Consider the following 18,672-nt stretch of genomic DNA (forward strand, 5'->3'; position numbering starts at 1 on the left):
GATCACTATAGTTGTCGAGTTTGAATGTTAACCTTCTTGTCCAATTCTTGTGCTGTTGATTAATTTTGCTTTTCTGCCTTTATTAATACTTTCTGTTTGGGGGACTGCTCTGCCAGAATAGCTGTTTGATTTTGCATTTTGGCTTGCTGAGAAGTTTCAGATGCACTGTCTCATGAAACAGTGCATGTGAAATCCATTCCTGGAGCATTTTAAAAGCATCTATGACTTAGTGAGCATCTTCCTTAGTAAAGACAGGTGCAAAGTACTCATTTGACACTTCAGCCATGCCACCTGCCTCCATATGTAAATCATCTCTTAGGTCCCTGATCTGCCCCACTCCTCTTTTACTAACCTTTCACTATTTATATGCCTGCAAAAGACTTTTCGAGTTTTAAAATTTTAGCTGTCAGTCTCATCTCATAATCTCTCATTCGTTTTTTCACTTCCCCTTGGATCCTTATGTACTCAGTTTGGTTCTCGCCGATATAATTAACCTGACATCTATCATTTGCATTCTTTTTCTGCTTGGTCGTACTCTTTTTTTTGTTTTCCCATGATCTCTGGCTTCAGCTTCCCCATCTTTTGCACTCGTGAGAATTACCTGAAATGTACCCAAGCCATCTTCTCCTTACAGGCATTTACGGTTTTACATTCCAATCTTTGATCCCTTAAATCTTTTTGGTTTAGGAGATTAAGTATGGGCGGAATTTTCTAACCTTCCTGAGGCGGATTTTCCCATGGCAGAGCTGGCTCGCCATCATCCGCCAGTGAGATCTACTGGTCCTGTAAGTCGGTGGCGGTTTCTATCCCTCTCCCATGTTGCCATAGGGAACCTGCAGTGGGGGGTCAGCTTTGGTGGGACCTGGATCCCACCAGCAGGAAGGGCTGGAGAATTCCGCCCTATGTCCCCTTGTTCTCGGTAGACTGCTTTAGGAAATTTTGGGAAGTGTGTTTTTTTTGTTTTTCTTTAGTGCTTCTAAAAACGACAGTGAATATTTAGTAATTTGGATCACACAGTCTTTCTTTCAGATGTCTTCTATTGATGTGGTTCATGACGAAATTCTGTCCCTTAAACTACCAGAGAGTTTCTGTATTTGAATATTTTACATAGACAACTAAGTATGGGGTTGAATAGCAGATTAAAGTGTAACAATGAGACTTTGTTGCTTGGCAACGGTGCAGAGCACTAACTATGCAAGCATTAAGAGTTTAGGTGGGGTCTGTATCTATGTGAGCATTGTGCAGATGCCAAGGTGCATGACTTGAGCAGCCCCATTGTTCTTTATAATTCAGTAATATTTCAGTGCCATGCCTGCAGCGTGTAGAATACCTCGACTTTGAATTTTCCACTTCTAAAATAATTATTGCTTGTGTTATTCAGACTAGATTTGCTGTTACTAGGCGGCATAACTATAAGGTTCATGGTGGGAGATATAGGAGGGATGTCCGAGGTAGGTTCTTTACTCAGAGAATGGTTGGGGTGTGGAATGGACTGCCTGCTGTGATAGTGGAGTCAGACGCTTTAGGAACTTTCAGACAGTTATTGGATAGGCACGTGGAGCACACCAGAATGATAGGGAGTGGGATAGCTTGATCTTGATTTTAGACAAAGCTCGACACAACATTGAGAGCCGAAGGGCCTGTACTGTGCTGTATTGTTCTATGTATATGTTCTAGATATTATCCATTCCTGTTTCAAAAAGCTTGGGTTCTGCTTCAAAGCACTTGCAGATCGACTTTCATCAGTCTCCCCAAGTTTAGTAATTTATTGCAGAAGCAATTTCTATCTTACCCTGAGTCATAGTACAAATTTGTAACACATTTTTACTGGCCTTGAATGATTCATTGTTAAGCCTCACCTTTGTATGCAGCAGTTTTGAATAATTTGCATTTAAATTAAGGTATTCACCCCAAAAATATCTCTGGGCAGGTAGTGCAGAATAATTGCATGGTATGTATGAGAGATGGGGCATGAGGATGGGATCTGCAGAGATGAGAACCTTTATAGAACAAAAGAGTTCTGGAGCCAAGTCTCTATCTGAAAAAAAAGGGTCAAAGGTGGTTGCAATGTTTATAAACCAAACATTAAAAAAGTCACACCCAAGGTTATCCAAAACTCTGTAACCCATGTCTTAGTCACACCAAATCCTATTAGTCTGTCACACCTCACTAGCTTACATTGGCTTCCGGTCAAACAATGCCTTGATTTAAAAATTCACATCCTTGTTTTCAAATCCCTCAGACAAATCGTCTCCCCCTACCTCTGTAATTTCCTCTAGCACCACAGTCCTCAGATATCTGCTTTCACTTAATTAACACTGCAGAATTGGTGGTTGTGCTGTCATTTGCCTAGGCCCCTAAATTCTGGAATTCTAAAACTACACCTTTTTTGCCTCTCTATTTCGTGTTCCATCCGTAAGTCCTTATTATCTGACTTAATGTCTTCTTTTGTAGACAGCACAGGACACAGTGGTTAACACTGCTGACTCACAGCTCAAGAGGCCTGGGTTTGATTCCCGGCTTGGGTCACTGTCTGTGGGAATGTGCAAACCCCACAATGTGGAGCTGGCACATTCTCTCTGTGTCTGCATGGGTTTTCTCCAGGTGCTCTGATTTCCTTCCACAGTCCAAAGATGTATAGGTTAGGTGCGTTGGTCATGTTAAATTGCCCTTAGTGTCCCAGGATGTGTAGGTTAGAGGGATTAGCAGGGTAAATATATGGGATTACGGGGATAGGGTCTAGGTGAGTCTGCACCAGTAACAATCCCAATGAGCCTCCTTCTGCACTGCAGGGATTCTATGATTCTTATAGTTCAGTGTCATTTTGTTTTGCGATGCTGCTATGAAACACCATGGGACGTTTTGTTACTTTAAAGGTGCTATATAAAAGTCAGAAAACATACGTCATGTGTAAATGCTTTTCTCATGGATTTAATTCTTTGGAGTCTAAATTCCTCTTTATTTTCTGCCCATTTTACTCATTACAAGCTGCATTAATCTGCTCCAAAATACCTGTCAATGCAGTTCTACAACTACCTAGTGGAGTATGTGTAACTGTGATCCTTTCCACCTCTCGGCTGTGACTGAGCTCAGAATAATTTATTGATTTATTAGATTGTCCTTCAAATTTGGCACCAATGTACAACAAATTTGACTTAATAAATGACAATGACGTTAGCAGTACACATATTCCTATTGTATTTGAGATTATAGTTGATGCATTGAGGTGTTCCAGATATATTGACGAACTGTTCCTACATAAGCATCCTGGTTTGTCAATAATTTGTCTTAACCTCTGGTGTGATGGATGAGGGAACTGCCACTCTGGTGTTACGAACCATTTTTTTCCTGTACTGTCTTGAAAATTGGCACCTAGGACCTGAAAGATGTAGAACCATGAACCATAGAACACTATAGTACAGAAACAGGCCTTTTGGCCCTACTTGGCTGTGTCGAACCATTTTTCTGCCTAGTCCCACTGACCTGCACCTGGACCATATCCCTCCACACCCCTCTCATCCACGTACCTATCCAAGTTTTTCTTAAATGTTAAAAGTGAGTCCGCATTTACCACTTCATCTGGCAGCTCATTCCACACTCTCACCACTCTCTGTGTGAAGAACCCACCCCTAATATTCCCTTTAAACTTTTTTCCCTTCACCCTTAACCATGTCCTCTAGTTCTTTTCTCCCCTCGTCTCAGTGGAAAAAGCCTGCTTGCATTCACTCTATCAATACCCATCATACTTTTATACACCACCATCAAATCTCCCCTCATTCTTCTACGCTGCAGGGAATAAAGTCCTAACCTATTCAACCTTTCTCTGTAACTCAGTTTCTCAAGACCTGGCAACAGCCTTGTAACCTTCTCTGCACTGTTTCAACCTTATTAATATCCTTCCTGTAATTAGGTGACCAAAACTGTGCACAATACTCTAAATTCGGCCTCACCAATGTCTTATACAAGCTCACCATAACATTCCAACACTTATACTCAATACTTCGATTTATAAAGGGCAACGTTCCAAATGCACTCTTAACGACCCTATCTACCTGTGACGCCACTTTTAGGGAATTATGTGTCTGTATTCCCAGATCCCTCTGATCTACTACACTCTTCAGTGTCCTACCATTTATCTTGTATGTTCTACCTTGGTTTGTCCTTCCAAAGTGCAATACCTCAAACTTGTCTACATTAAACTTCATCTGCCATTTTTCAGCCCATTTTTCTAGCTGGTCCAAATCCCTCTGTAAGCTTTGAAAACCTTCCTCACTGTCCACTACATCTCCAATCTTTGTATCATCAGCAAATTTGCTGATCCAATTTACCACATTATCATCCAGATCATTGATATAGATGACAAACAACAGTGGACCCAGCACTGATCCCTGTGGTACATCACTTGTCACAGGCCTCCACTAGAGAAGCAATCCTTCACTACCACTCACTGGCTTTTTCCACTGAGCCAATGTCTAATCCAATTTACTACCTCTCCATGTACACCTAGTGACTGAACCTTCCTAACTAACGTCCTATGCGGGACCTTGTCAAAGGCCTTACTGAAGCCCATGTAGACAACATCCACTTTCCTGGTAACCTCCTCGAAAAACTCTAATAGATTGGTTAAACATGACCTACCACTCACAAAGCCATGTTGACTCTCCCTAATAAGTCCCTGCTCATCCAAGTATTTGTAGATCCTATCTCTTAAATTATCCTATAATTTACCTACTACTGATGTCAAACTTAGTGGCCTATAATTTCCTGGATTACTTTTTGAGCCATTTTTAAACAACGGAACAACATGATCCATCCTCCAATCAACCGGCACCTCACCCGTGGATACTGACATTTTAAATATATCACCCACAGGACCCCTGCAATTTCAACACTAGTCCCCTCAAGGTCCGAGGGAATACCCTGTCCGGTCCTGGGGAATTATCTACTCTGATTTGTCTCAAGACAGCAAGCACCTCCTCCCCTTTAATCTATATCGGTTCCATGACCTCCCTACTTTTTTGCCTTATTTCCGTAGACTCCATGCCAGTTTCCTTAGTAAATATGGATGCAAAAAAACCCATTTAATATCTCCCCCATTTCTTTTGGTTCCATACAAAGCTGACCACTCTGATCTTCAAGAGGATCAATTTTATGCCTTACTATCCTTTTGCTCTTAATATACCTGTAGAAGCTCTTAGGATTATCCATCACCTTGACTGCCAAAGCAACCTCATGTCTTCTTTTAGCCCTCCTGATTTCCTTCTTAAGTAGTTTCTTGCAGTTTTTATACTCCTCAAGCATCTTACTTGTTCCCTGTTGCCTATACATGTCTTACATCCCTCTCCTTATCAGAGTTGCAATATCCCTTGAGGACCAAGGTTCCTTATTCACTTTGCCTTTAATGCTGACAGGAACATATAAACTCTGCACTCTCAAAATTTCTCCTTTGAAGGCCTTCCACTTACCAGTCACATTCCTTGCCAGAGAACAGCCTGTCCTAATCCACGCTTTTTAGATCCTTTCTCATTTCTTCAAATTTGGTCTTCTTCCAGTTCAGAACCTCAACCTGAGGACCAGATCTATCTTTATCCATGATCAAGTTGAAACTAGTGGCATTATGATCACTGGAACCAAAGTGTTCCCCTACACACACACTTCCGTCACTTGCCCTAACTCATCTCCTAATAGGAGATCTAATATTACATCCTCTCTAGTTGGTACCTCTATATATTGATTTAAAAAATTTTCCTGAACGTATTTTACAAACTCCACCCTGTCTAGACCTTTAACAGTATGGGAGTCCCAATCTATATGTGGAAAATTAAAATCCCCTACTATCACAATTTTATGTTTCCGGCAGTTGTCTGTTATCTCATTGCAGATTTGCTCCTCCAATTCTCGCTGACTATTGGGTGGTCTATGATAATACAATATAATATAATGTTGTTTAAGTTTCCCTGTGGAATTGATCCTTAATGTCAATATCTGACAGTGTCTGCCTGGGATAGCCAAGAGAGAGAAACATTGACAAAATAGAGAGTGATGAAATGTGTTGGCGACAGTGCTATTAAGTGGCTTTTCTCACTGACAACCTGCTCACTCTTCAGTTTGGGTTCCCACAGTAAGAAGTCTGACAACACCAGGTTTAAGTCCAACCGACTTATTTGATAGTAAACTCACAAGCTTTCAAGGTTTCCCTCTTCGTCAGGTGAATGGAGAGTTCTGGCCTCAGACAGAGCATAAAACAGCACAGACAGTTTACAGATTACTGATTAGAATGTGAGTCTTTACACCTAACCTGCTATTCAAGCCTTAAAGTGGCTAACAATGTGAGTGGAAGAAGCACTGAGCACAGGTTAAAGAGATGTGTATTGTCTCCAGACAGTACAGTAAATGAGGTTTTGCAAACCCCGGCAAGTCACGGGGGTTACAGATAGTGCAACATGAACCCAAGATCCCTGTTGAGACCGTCCTCGTGTGCGGAACTTGGCTGTCAGTCTCTGCTCAGCGACTCTGCGCTGTTGAGTGTCGTGAAGGCCGCCTTGGAGAATGCTTACCTGAAGGTCAGAGGCCGAATGCCCGTGCCCACTGAAGTGTTCGCCAACAGGAAGGGAACAGTCTTGCCTGGTGATTGTCAAGCAATGTTCATTCATCCGTTGTCGTAGCATCTGCATGGTCTCCCCAATGTACCATGCTTCGGGACATCCTTTCTTGCAACGTATTGGGTAGACAACGTTGGCCGAGTTGCAAGAGTATGTACCGTGTACCTGGTGGATGGTATTCTCACATGTGATGATGTCATCCATGTCGATGATCCGGCATGTCTTACAGAGGTTGCTGTGGCAGGGTTGTGTGGTATTGTGGTCACTGTTCTCCTGAAGGCTGGGTAGTTTGCTGCGAACAGTGGTCAGTTTGAGGTTGTGTGGTTGTCTGAAGGCAAGACGTGGGGGTGTGGGGATGGCCCTGGCGAGATGTTCGTCTTCATCAATGATATGTTGAAGACTCTGGAGAAGATGTCATAGCTTCTCCACTCCGGGGAAGTACTGAACGATGAAGGGTACTCTGTCTACCATGTCCTGTGTTTGTCTTCTGAGGAAGTCTGTGCGGTTTTTTGCTGCAGCTCATCAGAACTGTCGATCGATGAGTCGAGCGCCATATCCTGTTCTTATGAGGGCACCTTTCAGCGTCTGGAGGTGTCTGTCACGATCTTCCTCATCTGAGCAAATCCTGTGTATAGGGGATGGCTTCTTTAACGTGTTTAGGGTGGAAGCTGGCGAGGTGGAGCATTGTGAGGTTGTCTGTGGGCTTGTGGTACAGTGTGGTGCTGAGGTGACCATCCTTGATGGAGATGCGTGTGTCAAAGAATGCAACCGATTCCAGAGAATAGTCCATGGTGAGTCTGATGGTGGGGTGGAATTTGTTGATATCATCATATAGTTGTTGCAGTGATTGTTCGCCATGAGTCCAAAGGAAGAAAATGTTATCGGTGTATCTAGTGTATAGCATCGGTTGAAGATCCTGTGTGGTGAAGAGGTCTTGTTCGAACCTGTGCATGAAGATGTTGGCATATTGAGGTGCGAATTCAGTCCCCATGGCTGTTCCGTGTGTCTGGATGAAAAACTTGGTGTTGAAGGTGAAGACATTGTGGTCCAGGATAAAGCGGATGAATTGTAAAATTGCATCTGGAAACTGGCAGTTGTCGGCATTGAGTATTGAGGCAATTGCAGCAATGCCATCGTTGTGGGGGATATTGGTGTAGAGTGCCGAGGCATCCATTGTGACGAGGAGTGTTCCTGGTTCAACTGCTCCACGTGTGCTGAGTTTCTGTAGGAAATCCGTAGTGTCACGACAAAAGCTGGGGGTTCTTTGTACAATGGGTTCCGCCAGGGCTCCTTGGTCCACACCTGATTAATCTCTGTTCTAAACTGAACAAAAAAGCTGAATTCCAGGATTGTGGTGAGAGTGACTGCTCTTTTCATCAAGACAGCATTTGATGCACTGTGGCATCAAGGAATCTTCGTAAAATTAAGAGAAATGACAATTGTTGGGGATAACTCCCAAGTGACTGGTACCATACCAACACAAAGGAAAATGCTTCTGGGACATAGAAATGGAAGCATGTGATTTAGCCTCTACAGGCTGTTCTGCCATTCAATGAGATCATGGCTGATCTGAGACCCCACTCTAGGGGACGATCTTGAGCCCAAGCTCGCCATGCTGATGAATGCTGGTGGTGGAGGGGGAGCCCCTAATACCTCTGTGGTGGGCTTGGGTAGGGCGAGGTTTACTCAGGTTATAAAAGCAAATTACTGTGGATGCTGGAATCTGAAACCAAAAGTAAAAAATGCTGGAAAATCACAGCAGGTCTGGGCAGCATCTGTAAGGAGAGAAAAGAGCTGACATTTTGAGTCCAGATGACACTTTGTCAAGGCTAAAAAGTATAGAAAATAAATATTTAGATAGATAGATATTTATACTGCAGGGTGAGGGAATGAAAGATGAGTCAGGGTGAGGGAATGAAAGATGGTGGATAGTAATAGCCTTTTTCCTCTGATGGAGAAATCTAGCACGAGGGGGCATGGCTTTAAATTAAGGGGTAGTAGTTATAGGACGGATGTCAGGGGTAGGTTCTTTACCCAGAGGGTGGTGAGGGATTGGAATGCCCTGCCTGCTGCAGTTGTAAATGCGCCTAGTTTGGGGGCGTTTAAGAGATCCGTGGATAGGTTTATGGACGAGAAGGGATTGGTTTAGGTTAGTGGGTCATTGTTTTGTAACTGGTCGGCGCAACATCGTGGGCCGAAGGGCCTGTTCTGCACTGTAATGTTCTATGTTCTATGTTCATAGCCACAGAATACTGCAGGGTGTGGGAATGATTTACTCAGGTTATGATTGGGGCACCCCTGAAAGATGGTGCCCCAATTTCTGTGCAACGTGTTCCTGTACGAGAGTGTGAAATAAGTCTCCTTGAATTTTTTTTGGCAAAGTGTCATGAGATCTGGACAGCAATCCAACCTGTTTCTCCGAAGAGAATTACACTGGTTTTCTTGCTGGAAGCAACTCTGCCATTTTTTGGGAAGATTTAGCCCTACATAACTGCTTTTCCCCCATATTCTTTAGTATCTTTGGATAAAATAATTATAATGTAAAATTAATAATTTATCTAGTATCAGTTATTGTTTAGAAGGGTTCCAAACTTTTGCCACCCTTTGCATGTTTAAGTGTTTTCTAATTTCGTTCCTTGGAGGTCTGGCTCTAATTTTTAAAATATGTCTCCTGGCCATAGATCCCTAGATTTCAATCAGCAGAAATAGCTTCTCTCCATCTATCTAATTATTTCCCTTAATATCTTGAAATGGTTGTTGGAGGCCAATTATCTGATTCCCAAGGAGGAATTCTTAAGGAATGCATCCATCAGTTGGCAGTTCCCTTTTTCTCTGGCCTTTCAGAAATCATTTGAGACTTGGACTGTTCCTCGCTATTGGAAATCAGCCATCATCATTCTGGTTGCTAGGAAGTCATGGCCTGCTGAACTGAATATTTACCCACCCGTTGCTCTTTGATCAATAGTCTTGTATTTCAAGCGCATTGTGTTGGTGTGTCTTTTCGATTCTCTTGTTTCACATAGTGAGCAGTTACAATTTGTCTAAATCAGTGGATGATGCTGTTCTGACCTTGGTCCATTTGATCCAATAGCACACAGTCAATTTAGGCAACTATGCTGGTGCTACGTTTGTTGATTTCTTTTCAGCTTTTCGTATCATGTAACTATTCGAGCCTATTGAGAAAATACCTTGCTATCAGTCCCATTGTCCCACTCTGGATCTGTAGTTTCCTTCAGTCAGATTCAGTGAGTGATAGTCTCCAGAGTTTACTTGGAGCAATGTTGACAAATACTGGATCTGTTTTGGATTGTCTACTTTCATCTTTATTATCATAGAAATCATAGAAACCCAACAGTGCAGAAAGAGGCCATTTGGCCCATTGAGTCTGCACCAACCACAATCCCACCCAGGCCCTACCCCATGTCCCTACATATTTACCCACTAATCCCTCTAACCTATGCATCTCAGGACGCTAAGGGCAATTTTTAGCATGGCCAATCTACCTAGCCCGCACATCTTTGGACTGTGGGAGGAAACCAGAGCACAGGAGGAAACGCATGCAGACAGGAGGAGAAAGTGCAAACTCTACTCAGAGGGTGACCCAAGCCAGGAATCGAACCCAGGTCCCTGGAGCTGTGAAGCAGCAGTGCTAACCACTGTGCTACCGTGCCGCCCATTCAATTCAATCAGAGCACAATGGTACATCTGAAGTATTCTGATGATGTGGTACTTGTGGGCCTCATAAGGCATAACAAACTATAGGATCTCAGAAGAGAAGTTCAGAAAATAAGATAATAATTCTGTTAAATTGAACAAAACAAGACAAAACAACTAGTTATGAATTTTAGGAAAACTCCAGTTAGTATTCCTGTCAGGATTCACGATGTGGACCTTGAATTGGCTTCTAACTATGGGTCCAATGGGCTACCACATCTGTGAAGTATTCCCTCCACTTCAACTTACTAAGTTAGTAAGTTGAATTGGAAAGATTACTTCACAGATGTGGTAGTCTCCTAACCCCAGGCAGCCCACTTCCAACTCCTTCCCAAAATCCACAAACAGGACTGGGCCCAGTCAGCCAGTTGTGTCAGTCTGTTCCTGCTCCATTGAACTCATTTCCTCCTCTTGTCCAGTCCCTTCCCACCTACATCTGCAATTCCTCCGATGTGCTACTCCATATTGTTCCGCCCAAACTCCCTCCTCTACACCTCCGTTTCCCACTAGGATGGCCTCAAAGCTCTTTGCTTCTTCCTCGAGCAGAGGCCTGAACAAATCCCATCCACGACACTCTCTTGCATCTGGCAGAACTGATTCTGTCACTCAACAGTTTCTCCTTTAACTCATCCCACTTCCTCCAAATAAAAGGTGTATGAATCCCAGTTATGCCTGTCTCTTTATGGGTTATGTGGAACATTCTCTGTTCCAGTCCTACTCCGGCCTCCACCACTCGTCAAACAGTACATTGAAGATTGTTTCGGTGCTACTTCATGCTCTCATCTGGACTGGAAAAAGTTTATAACTTTTGCTTCCCATTTCTACCCCTCTATCACCTTCGCATGGTCCACCTCTGACTTTTCTTCCCTTCCTTGACTTCTGTGTCTCCATTACTGTCCACCAGTATCCATTACAAACCCACCAATTCCCACAATTATCTTGACTATGGCTCTTTACAGCCCACATCCTGGAAGGTCTCCATCACATTTTCTCAGTTCCTTCGCCTACGTCATATCTGTTCTGATTATGCCACTTTCCAAAATAGAGCAGCTGATATATATTCCTTCTTTCTCAATCACAGTTTTCCACCCACTGTGTCCGGCCCATCCCCTGGGCCACTGCTGTCACCCGCTCCCTCCTTCCTGGGGCCAGGGTGGGGTCCCCCTTGTCTCCAATTTTTGCCCCACCAGCCTATTCATTCAGGGGATCATCCTCCGCCATTTCCGCTGGCTCTGGTATGATGCCGCTGCTCGATGCACCTTCCCTTTGCTCCCCCAGTTGCTGCTCCACAGGGACCATTCTCTCTGGGACGCCTTGTTCCACTCCTCCATCACGCCCGGCTCCTCCCTCCCTGCCCATGGCGCCTTCTCGTGCGGTGGTGGAGGATGTGACGCCTGCCTCCTTGTCTCCTCCCCACTCACCGTCTCAGATCCTAGATGCCCCTTTTGAGGTGAAGTAGCGCTTCACAGGCACCGCCTTTGCTCTGGTCTATTGCATTCATTGATGCCAATGTTGTCTACTCTACATCAGAGGGACCGGGCATAGGCTGGATGGCCGCTTTGCTGGACGCCTTTGGTCCTTCCATGGGCGGGGTCCAGACCTTCATGTCACTTACCACTACAACACACCATCCAGCTCTCCTGACCACATGTCCGTCCTTGGCCTTTTGCAATGTTCTAGCGAACCTCAACGCAAGCCGGAGGTACAGCACCTCATCTTGCAATTGGGCACTTTACGGCCTTCTGGGCTGAACATTGAATTTAACAACTTCATAGCGTGAACTCTCCCCTCCACCTTCACCCAATTTTCATTGATTATATTTCATTCTGTTTCTTTTCATCTCATTTATCCATTTCTTTCTCTCCATTTTTCCTCTTCTCCATTCCCGCTCTCCTTTTTACCTCCCCATCCCCAGCCTCCCCCACCCCTCCACTTTTCTGATTCTTTTGCCCTTGGTTCTGACGAAGGGTCATCCTGTCTTAAAACATTGGTTCTATTCTCTCTCCACGAGACTTCTGAGACCTGCGGAGATTTTCTGCTTTTGTTTCAGATTCCGGCATCCACAGTATTTTGCATTTATTTTAAGAGATCAGCCATCTCTTAAGTGATCTGATTGAATGGCAGAGCAGGTTTGAAGGGCTGAATTTGTCTCCTGCCCCTAATTCCCATGCTCCTAAGTTATCTCAGTGTCATTGTTGGATGTGTTCAGGGAAAAGGCTACATACCATCCCTCAGATGCAGGACACATCAGTCCTTGAACTTGTTTGTGCCCTTCTTTCGGAGAACTTTTAACAAGAGTTTGATGAATGGATAAGGATATGCACTCATGTTGGGAGCTCCTGATGATCTTAATACATTGAAGGAGTTTTTTTAAGTTTTCAGTGTTTTAACTAGACTTGGGCTTCTTTGATGGGGTAATTTTCATTCATTCTTGTTATTATTTATTTACGTTAATTTTGAATGCATGAGCACTGGACCTGAAATGAATTTGGATAATAAAGTGAAATTTTAATTGAATTGACACTGCTTCAGGAATTCCTCCTGAACTTGGGCCCAACTGTCTTCAGCTGTTCCATCAATAAGCTCCCTTCATTATAAGATAAGAAATGGGGATATTTGATATTTGGAGATGATAATGATTGCAAAGAGTTTAGTTCCATTTGCAACTCCTCCAATAATGAAGCTGTCCATGCTCATAGGGATCATTTCTATCTTTACTTGTTAAATGTGCAGCGAAACCTGGTTGACATGAGAGCTAATCAGTGGCAAGTAATAAGCACCAGGGAATGAATGTCTCCCATTGAGAGACCCAAGATGCTGAAACCCCACATAAACTTTTTAGGGGGGGGATCGTCATTTACCAGAAATTTAACTTGATAAACCAATCAAATACTGTGACTACAAGAACAGATCAAGGGTTTATGTATTTTGTGTATATATCTTAGCTCCTCATACCCCAAAGCCTTTTTATTATCAATTAGACACAATCTCGGAGTGTGGTGGAATACTGTCTCTAGGCCTGGATGAGTACAACACTCAAGAAGCTCAATTCATGCAGGACAAAGCAGCCCACTTGATTGACATCACCACCACTGGCTTATATGTTCACTCCCTCCACATTCCTTAACTGCAATGTAGTCTGTTCACAAGATGTTCTGCAGCATTATCTGTGGTAGCGAACTTGAAATAATCAATTGTTGAATTGGATTCGGATCTGACGATTGGTGGGGTTGGGGAAGCAGCATCCAAGTATTTCAATTATCCAAACTCTTTGAATGATTACTTTTAGTGGGCTTTCATTACTCATTATGTATTAAAAAGTTGCTGCTTGATTTCTAAGATTTCAGTATTTTTATGGGCTTTGTTAAAGTGCATCACAAACTTGCATTTAATTAGGAGCCAGAAGAACAAGCAGCTAAAGGCAATGGCTAACAAGTTTCCCCTTGGCACAGAAAGACTTGATGAAAGTTCTCCAAGTCTGTCTATGTTCAATGGCTTAACAAGTGATTGTTACTGATGAGTGACAACCTTAAAACACAAATTATTTTGGAGAGCTGAAAAAAAGGAGAAAGCAGCATATTAGCTCTTCTATCCCATACTGACGTTAGGGTTGTTCCTGATTCTAGAAGCATAACTAGGTGCCATTCTAAGAAACACCTTCAAAATATATTGTGTTGATGGCAGAATCAGATGCATAAACAAGTATGACGTCTTGATACAGTGTATTAACATTTCAATATGGTATGTCTTGGTGGTAGAATGCTGACCTTTGTTGCCGTTTCTTGAATGGTGTTTATCGATATTTCATTGCTGTGCCATCATAGAACAAGGCCAGAGGTCACATGATTTTAGAAAAGGCCCATCTCTAGGTCAGCTTATTGGGTGAACCAGAATGGGAAAGAAGAGACAGAAACAAAGAGCAGCAACAGTCTTCTTTATCAATGGCGCTCACCTCAACTTGAATCTCCCCTTGTGACAGTTTCCATTAAAAATAAATGCAACAAATTGTAAATGAAATTTATTTCTAACCAAATAGCCTTTGACTGTTGATTTATTTTTCACAAATTAAGTCTTGTTTTTTGTTTCTCCCTCCCAGAGGACTGTTCATTACCATTCATGACAAAGGCCACATTGCAACAATGTTGAACTCTTGGCCACAAGACGATATAAAGGTAAGCTTATTTCGAGATTTGTAGATTTCTGTATTTGCGTTGTATAGTGTCTACAGGATATGACTGTTTAAGGATCAGAAGGTCGTGATGCATTATGTAGGATGATGATATTTGTGCAGTTTCATCTGGTATTTTTAAGCCAAAAAAGCTGATTAGTGACATCCAGACTAATGTACATTGCAAATTTTTACATGATCCCAACCAGCATCTATTTTTCTGATGTGTTCTTTCCACACAAATTTTTTCATTCCAGTTTAATCATGGGAACAGTTCACTTAATGGTGCAATAATGGATCTGTCCCAGATAAATTAGAAGCAAAGATTGGCTGACAACACTGTAACCGAACGATTGACTGCCCTTTATAGAAAAGATAATTGACTATGGTCAAGAGGGAAAGGTAGGGCAAACAAATCTCTGATGACAAAAGAGTTGGAGAGTAAGATAAAGCAAAGGAAAAATGCAAATGATAGATATCAGGTGGATAGTACAATTGCGAACCAGGTCCGTTACATAGAAAGATAGAAACGAGAAGCAGGAGTAGGCCATTTGGCCCTTTGAGCCTGCTCCACCCTTCATTTTGATCATGGCTGATCATCAAGTTCAATATCTTGATCCTCTCTTCCACCCATATCCCTTGATCCTTTTAGCCCCAAGAGTTGTATCTAATTTCTTGAAATCAAACAACATTTTGGTCTGAACTGCATTCTGTAGTAGTGAATTCCATACATTCATCATCTTTGGAATGGAGAAATTTCTCCTCACCATCCTCAAACTATGACCCCTAATTCTGGACTCCCCCACCATTGGGGACATTCTTTCTGAATCTACCCTGTCTAATCCTGTTGGAATTTTATAAGCTTTTATGAGATTCCCTTTCACTCTTCTAAACTCCAGTGAATATAACCCTACCCGACTTGGACTCTCCCCATGTGACAGACCTACCATCTCAGGAATCAGCCTGGTAAACCTTCGCTGCACTCCCTCAATAGCAAAGACATCGTTCCTCAGATAAGGACACCAAAACTGCATACTGTACTCAATGTGCAGCCTCACCAATGCCCTATATAATTGCAGCAAAACATCCCTAGTTCTATATTCAAATCCTTTCACATACTATTTGCCTTCTTTACTGCCTGCTGTACCTGCATGCTTACTTTCAGCGACTGATGCACGAGGACTCCAAGGTCTCGATGAGTATCCCCCTCCCTCAATTTATAGGAATACTCTGTCTTCCTTTTGTAGCTACCAAAGTGGATAACTCACATTGATCCACATTATACTGCATCTGCCAAGCAGATGTCCACGTACTCAGCCTGTTCAAATCACGTTGAAGCATCTCTGCATCCTTCGCACAGCTCACCTCTCACCCAACTTCGTATCATCTGTAAATTTGGAGATAACATATTCAGTTCCCACTTCCAAATCATTAATATATAAGTGAACAGTTGGGGTCCTCGCGTAGATCCCTGCGAAACCCCACTAATCATTGACTGCCAATCAGAAAAAGACACATTTGTGCTATAGAAATTTCAGAAGGAATTGAAAATACAAGTAAGAGAAGTTACTGGCTCTGAATACAAAAGACAATTCAGAAATCTTCTGTAGCCTTATAAATAGTGAATAGGGTAATAAAAGAAGTGAGTAGGACTGATTATCCAAAGATGTATGGGTTAAGTTGATTGGCCGTGCTCAATTCCCCCTTGTGTCAGAGAGATTAGCAGGGTAATTATGTGGGGTTACGGTGATAGGGCCTGGATAAGATTGTTATCGGTGCAGGCTTGATGGGCTGAATGGCCTCTTTCTGACCTTTAGGGATTCTAGGATTAGGGACAAAAAAGGGTTCTACTCATGGAAAGGGGGAGTACGGCTGAGATGTTGAATGAATATTTTGCATGCATCTTTACCAAGGAAGATGATGCTACCCAGTTCATGGTGAAAGAAGAAGTGGCAATTCAAAGCATGTTATTGATTTAAATTTGATACGGAGGAATTATTAGATAAGCTGACTATACTGATAATTAATAAAGCAACAAGGATTGGATGAGATGCATGCAAGGATACTGTGGAAAATGAGAATGGAAATCGCAGAGCCACTGGCTATAATTTTCCAGTCTTCTTTTGACTTAGACGTTTGACCAGAGGACTGGCAAATTGCAAATATTATATCCTTGTTCAAAAATGGATGTAAAGATCAACTCAGGAACTACAGGCTAATCAGTTTAACCTAGATGGTGGGGAAACTTTTGAAACTGTTACTTTGATGAAAGCAGATTAATCAAGGAAAGCCAACATGAGATTTGTTAAGTAAATTGTGTTTAACTAACTTGCCTGTGATTTTTGCTGAGGTAATAAAGAGGGTTGACGAGTTATAAAGCTATTGATGCGACTTCCAAAAGGAATTTGATAAGTGCCACTCAACAGATTTGTGAGCAAGGTTTGAGTCCATGTACTAAAAGGGACAGTGACAGCTTTGATGAGTGACGGGAAACGAGAATGGCTATTTTTTAGACTGGAGAAAGGTTTATAATGGAGTTTCCCAGGAGTTGGCATTTGGACCCTGTTCTTCCTGATATGTGTTAATGGTGTAGACTTTGGTGAACAAGGCACAATTTCAAATTTGCAGATGGTTCGAAATTTGGAAGTGTTTCAAGGGGACAAGTGTTCGACTGCAAAAGGATGTAGGCTGGTAGAATAGTTGGATAAGTGGCATGTGACATTTAATGCACAGAAATTTAAAGTGATTCATTTTGGTAGGAAGAATTTGAGGGTATAGCAAAAAGGGGGGTGCATGAAATGGGGGGCATGAGCAGAGGGACCCATTTTGAGGTGGGAAAGTATATGTGCACAAATCATAGAAGGTGGCAGGACCTACCACGCATTACATTGATCTTTCACTACACCATAGCTATGACTGTAACACTATATTCTGTACTGTCTCGTTTCCTTCTCTATGAACGGTATGCTTTGTCTGCATTGTGCACAAGAAACAATACTTTTCACTGTATAGCAATATATGTGACAATAATAAATCAAATCAAAAGTTGAGGACGTAATTGATAAGAATCCCCAGGGACAGAGAACAAAAGCAATCATGTTATGATAAACATGTATAAAACATTGGATTGGTCTCAACTGGAATATTCAACTGGAACTGTACTGCCCTGCCTGCCACGGAATTGGAACTGGTGAGGGCGGACAGTGGAAATGGCTGTTGATTTTGGGCAGGATTTCCAGTCTTGGATTGAATGAGACTATAAAATCCCATCCATAATATCCAGTTCTGAACATCATACATCAGGAAGGATGTGAAGGCTTTAGAGGGGATGCAGAAAAAAATTGGTGAGAATGGTTTGAAGGATGAAGAATTTCAGATAAATGTAAAGATTGGAAAAGCTGGGACTATTCTCAGAGAAGAGAAGGTTGAGAAGTGACTTGATAGAGTTATTTTAAATCCTGAGGGGACTAAAGCTAAAGTTAAACTGTTCCCTTTGGTGAGAGGATCAAGAACCAGGGGTCACAGATTGAAGATATTTGGCAAAAGAAGCTATGGTGAGATGGGAAAATCTTGTTTGAGACAGAATGGTTAGCATCTGGAATGCAATGTCTGAGAATTTGAAGATGGCAAATTCTGTGACACTGGGATACCTTTATGATTTTTTTTAAATTGTGTTCTCTATGGTTAAGCAGCTTTGGATGTTTTTCATTGTTGCTGAGCTGTCTGGTTAGAAGTGTTTTTATTGCTGCTTCAATGGTTTAAATGGGGTTTTGTTTATTTTTACTCTTGAGCCTCAGGTACTTTCTGGGATTTTTTATGACCCTGCATTGTGAGGGGGAAGATTGATTGACAGGTCAAAGTCAGATGGTTTTTCCCCAGAAAAATCCAAGGATTCATCTTCAGTTTTGGTTTAGGGTCAGAAGCTGTCCTGGTTGTCAAATGGCATGCAGATTCTCGCTCTTGCTTTCGCTCCCTTGCCCTCTCTCGTCTACCCTCCCCTCCCCTGCGCACCCCACCCACTTTGCTGGCTCGCTGGCAGCAGCTCCCCTGGCCTTCCTGGAGTGCAAGTTTTGCTGTTGATGATTTGCTACCTAGAGCCTCTCTCTCCCTGATGCTTTGGCCAGCTGTTCTGACTTCAAGCTTATCTGTGTGTGTATCAAGAGAACTGCAGCATCCAACCAAAGCGCT

At 42.5% G+C, this 18,672-nt stretch overlaps 1 protein-coding gene across 1 annotated transcript in view; it reads left to right on the forward strand.

Annotated features, from left to right (window-relative positions):
• The window catches only part of LOC145348933 (NADP-dependent malic enzyme-like), a 166,496-nt gene that overhangs the window by 81,213 nt on the left and 66,611 nt on the right, over positions 1-18,672 (forward strand). Inside the window, exon 5 of the mRNA XM_080197027.1 lies at positions 14,413-14,488. Coding sequence (XP_080053153.1) covers positions 14,413-14,488 — 76 coding nt within the window. The remainder of the gene's footprint in view (positions 1-14,412; positions 14,489-18,672) is intronic.

This window comes from Carcharhinus amblyrhynchos, chromosome 10 (assembly GCF_965287045.1).
Source record: "Carcharhinus amblyrhynchos chromosome 10, sCarAmb.v2.hapA, whole genome shotgun sequence".
Lineage (NCBI taxonomy): Eukaryota > Metazoa > Chordata > Chondrichthyes > Carcharhiniformes > Carcharhinidae > Carcharhinus > Carcharhinus amblyrhynchos.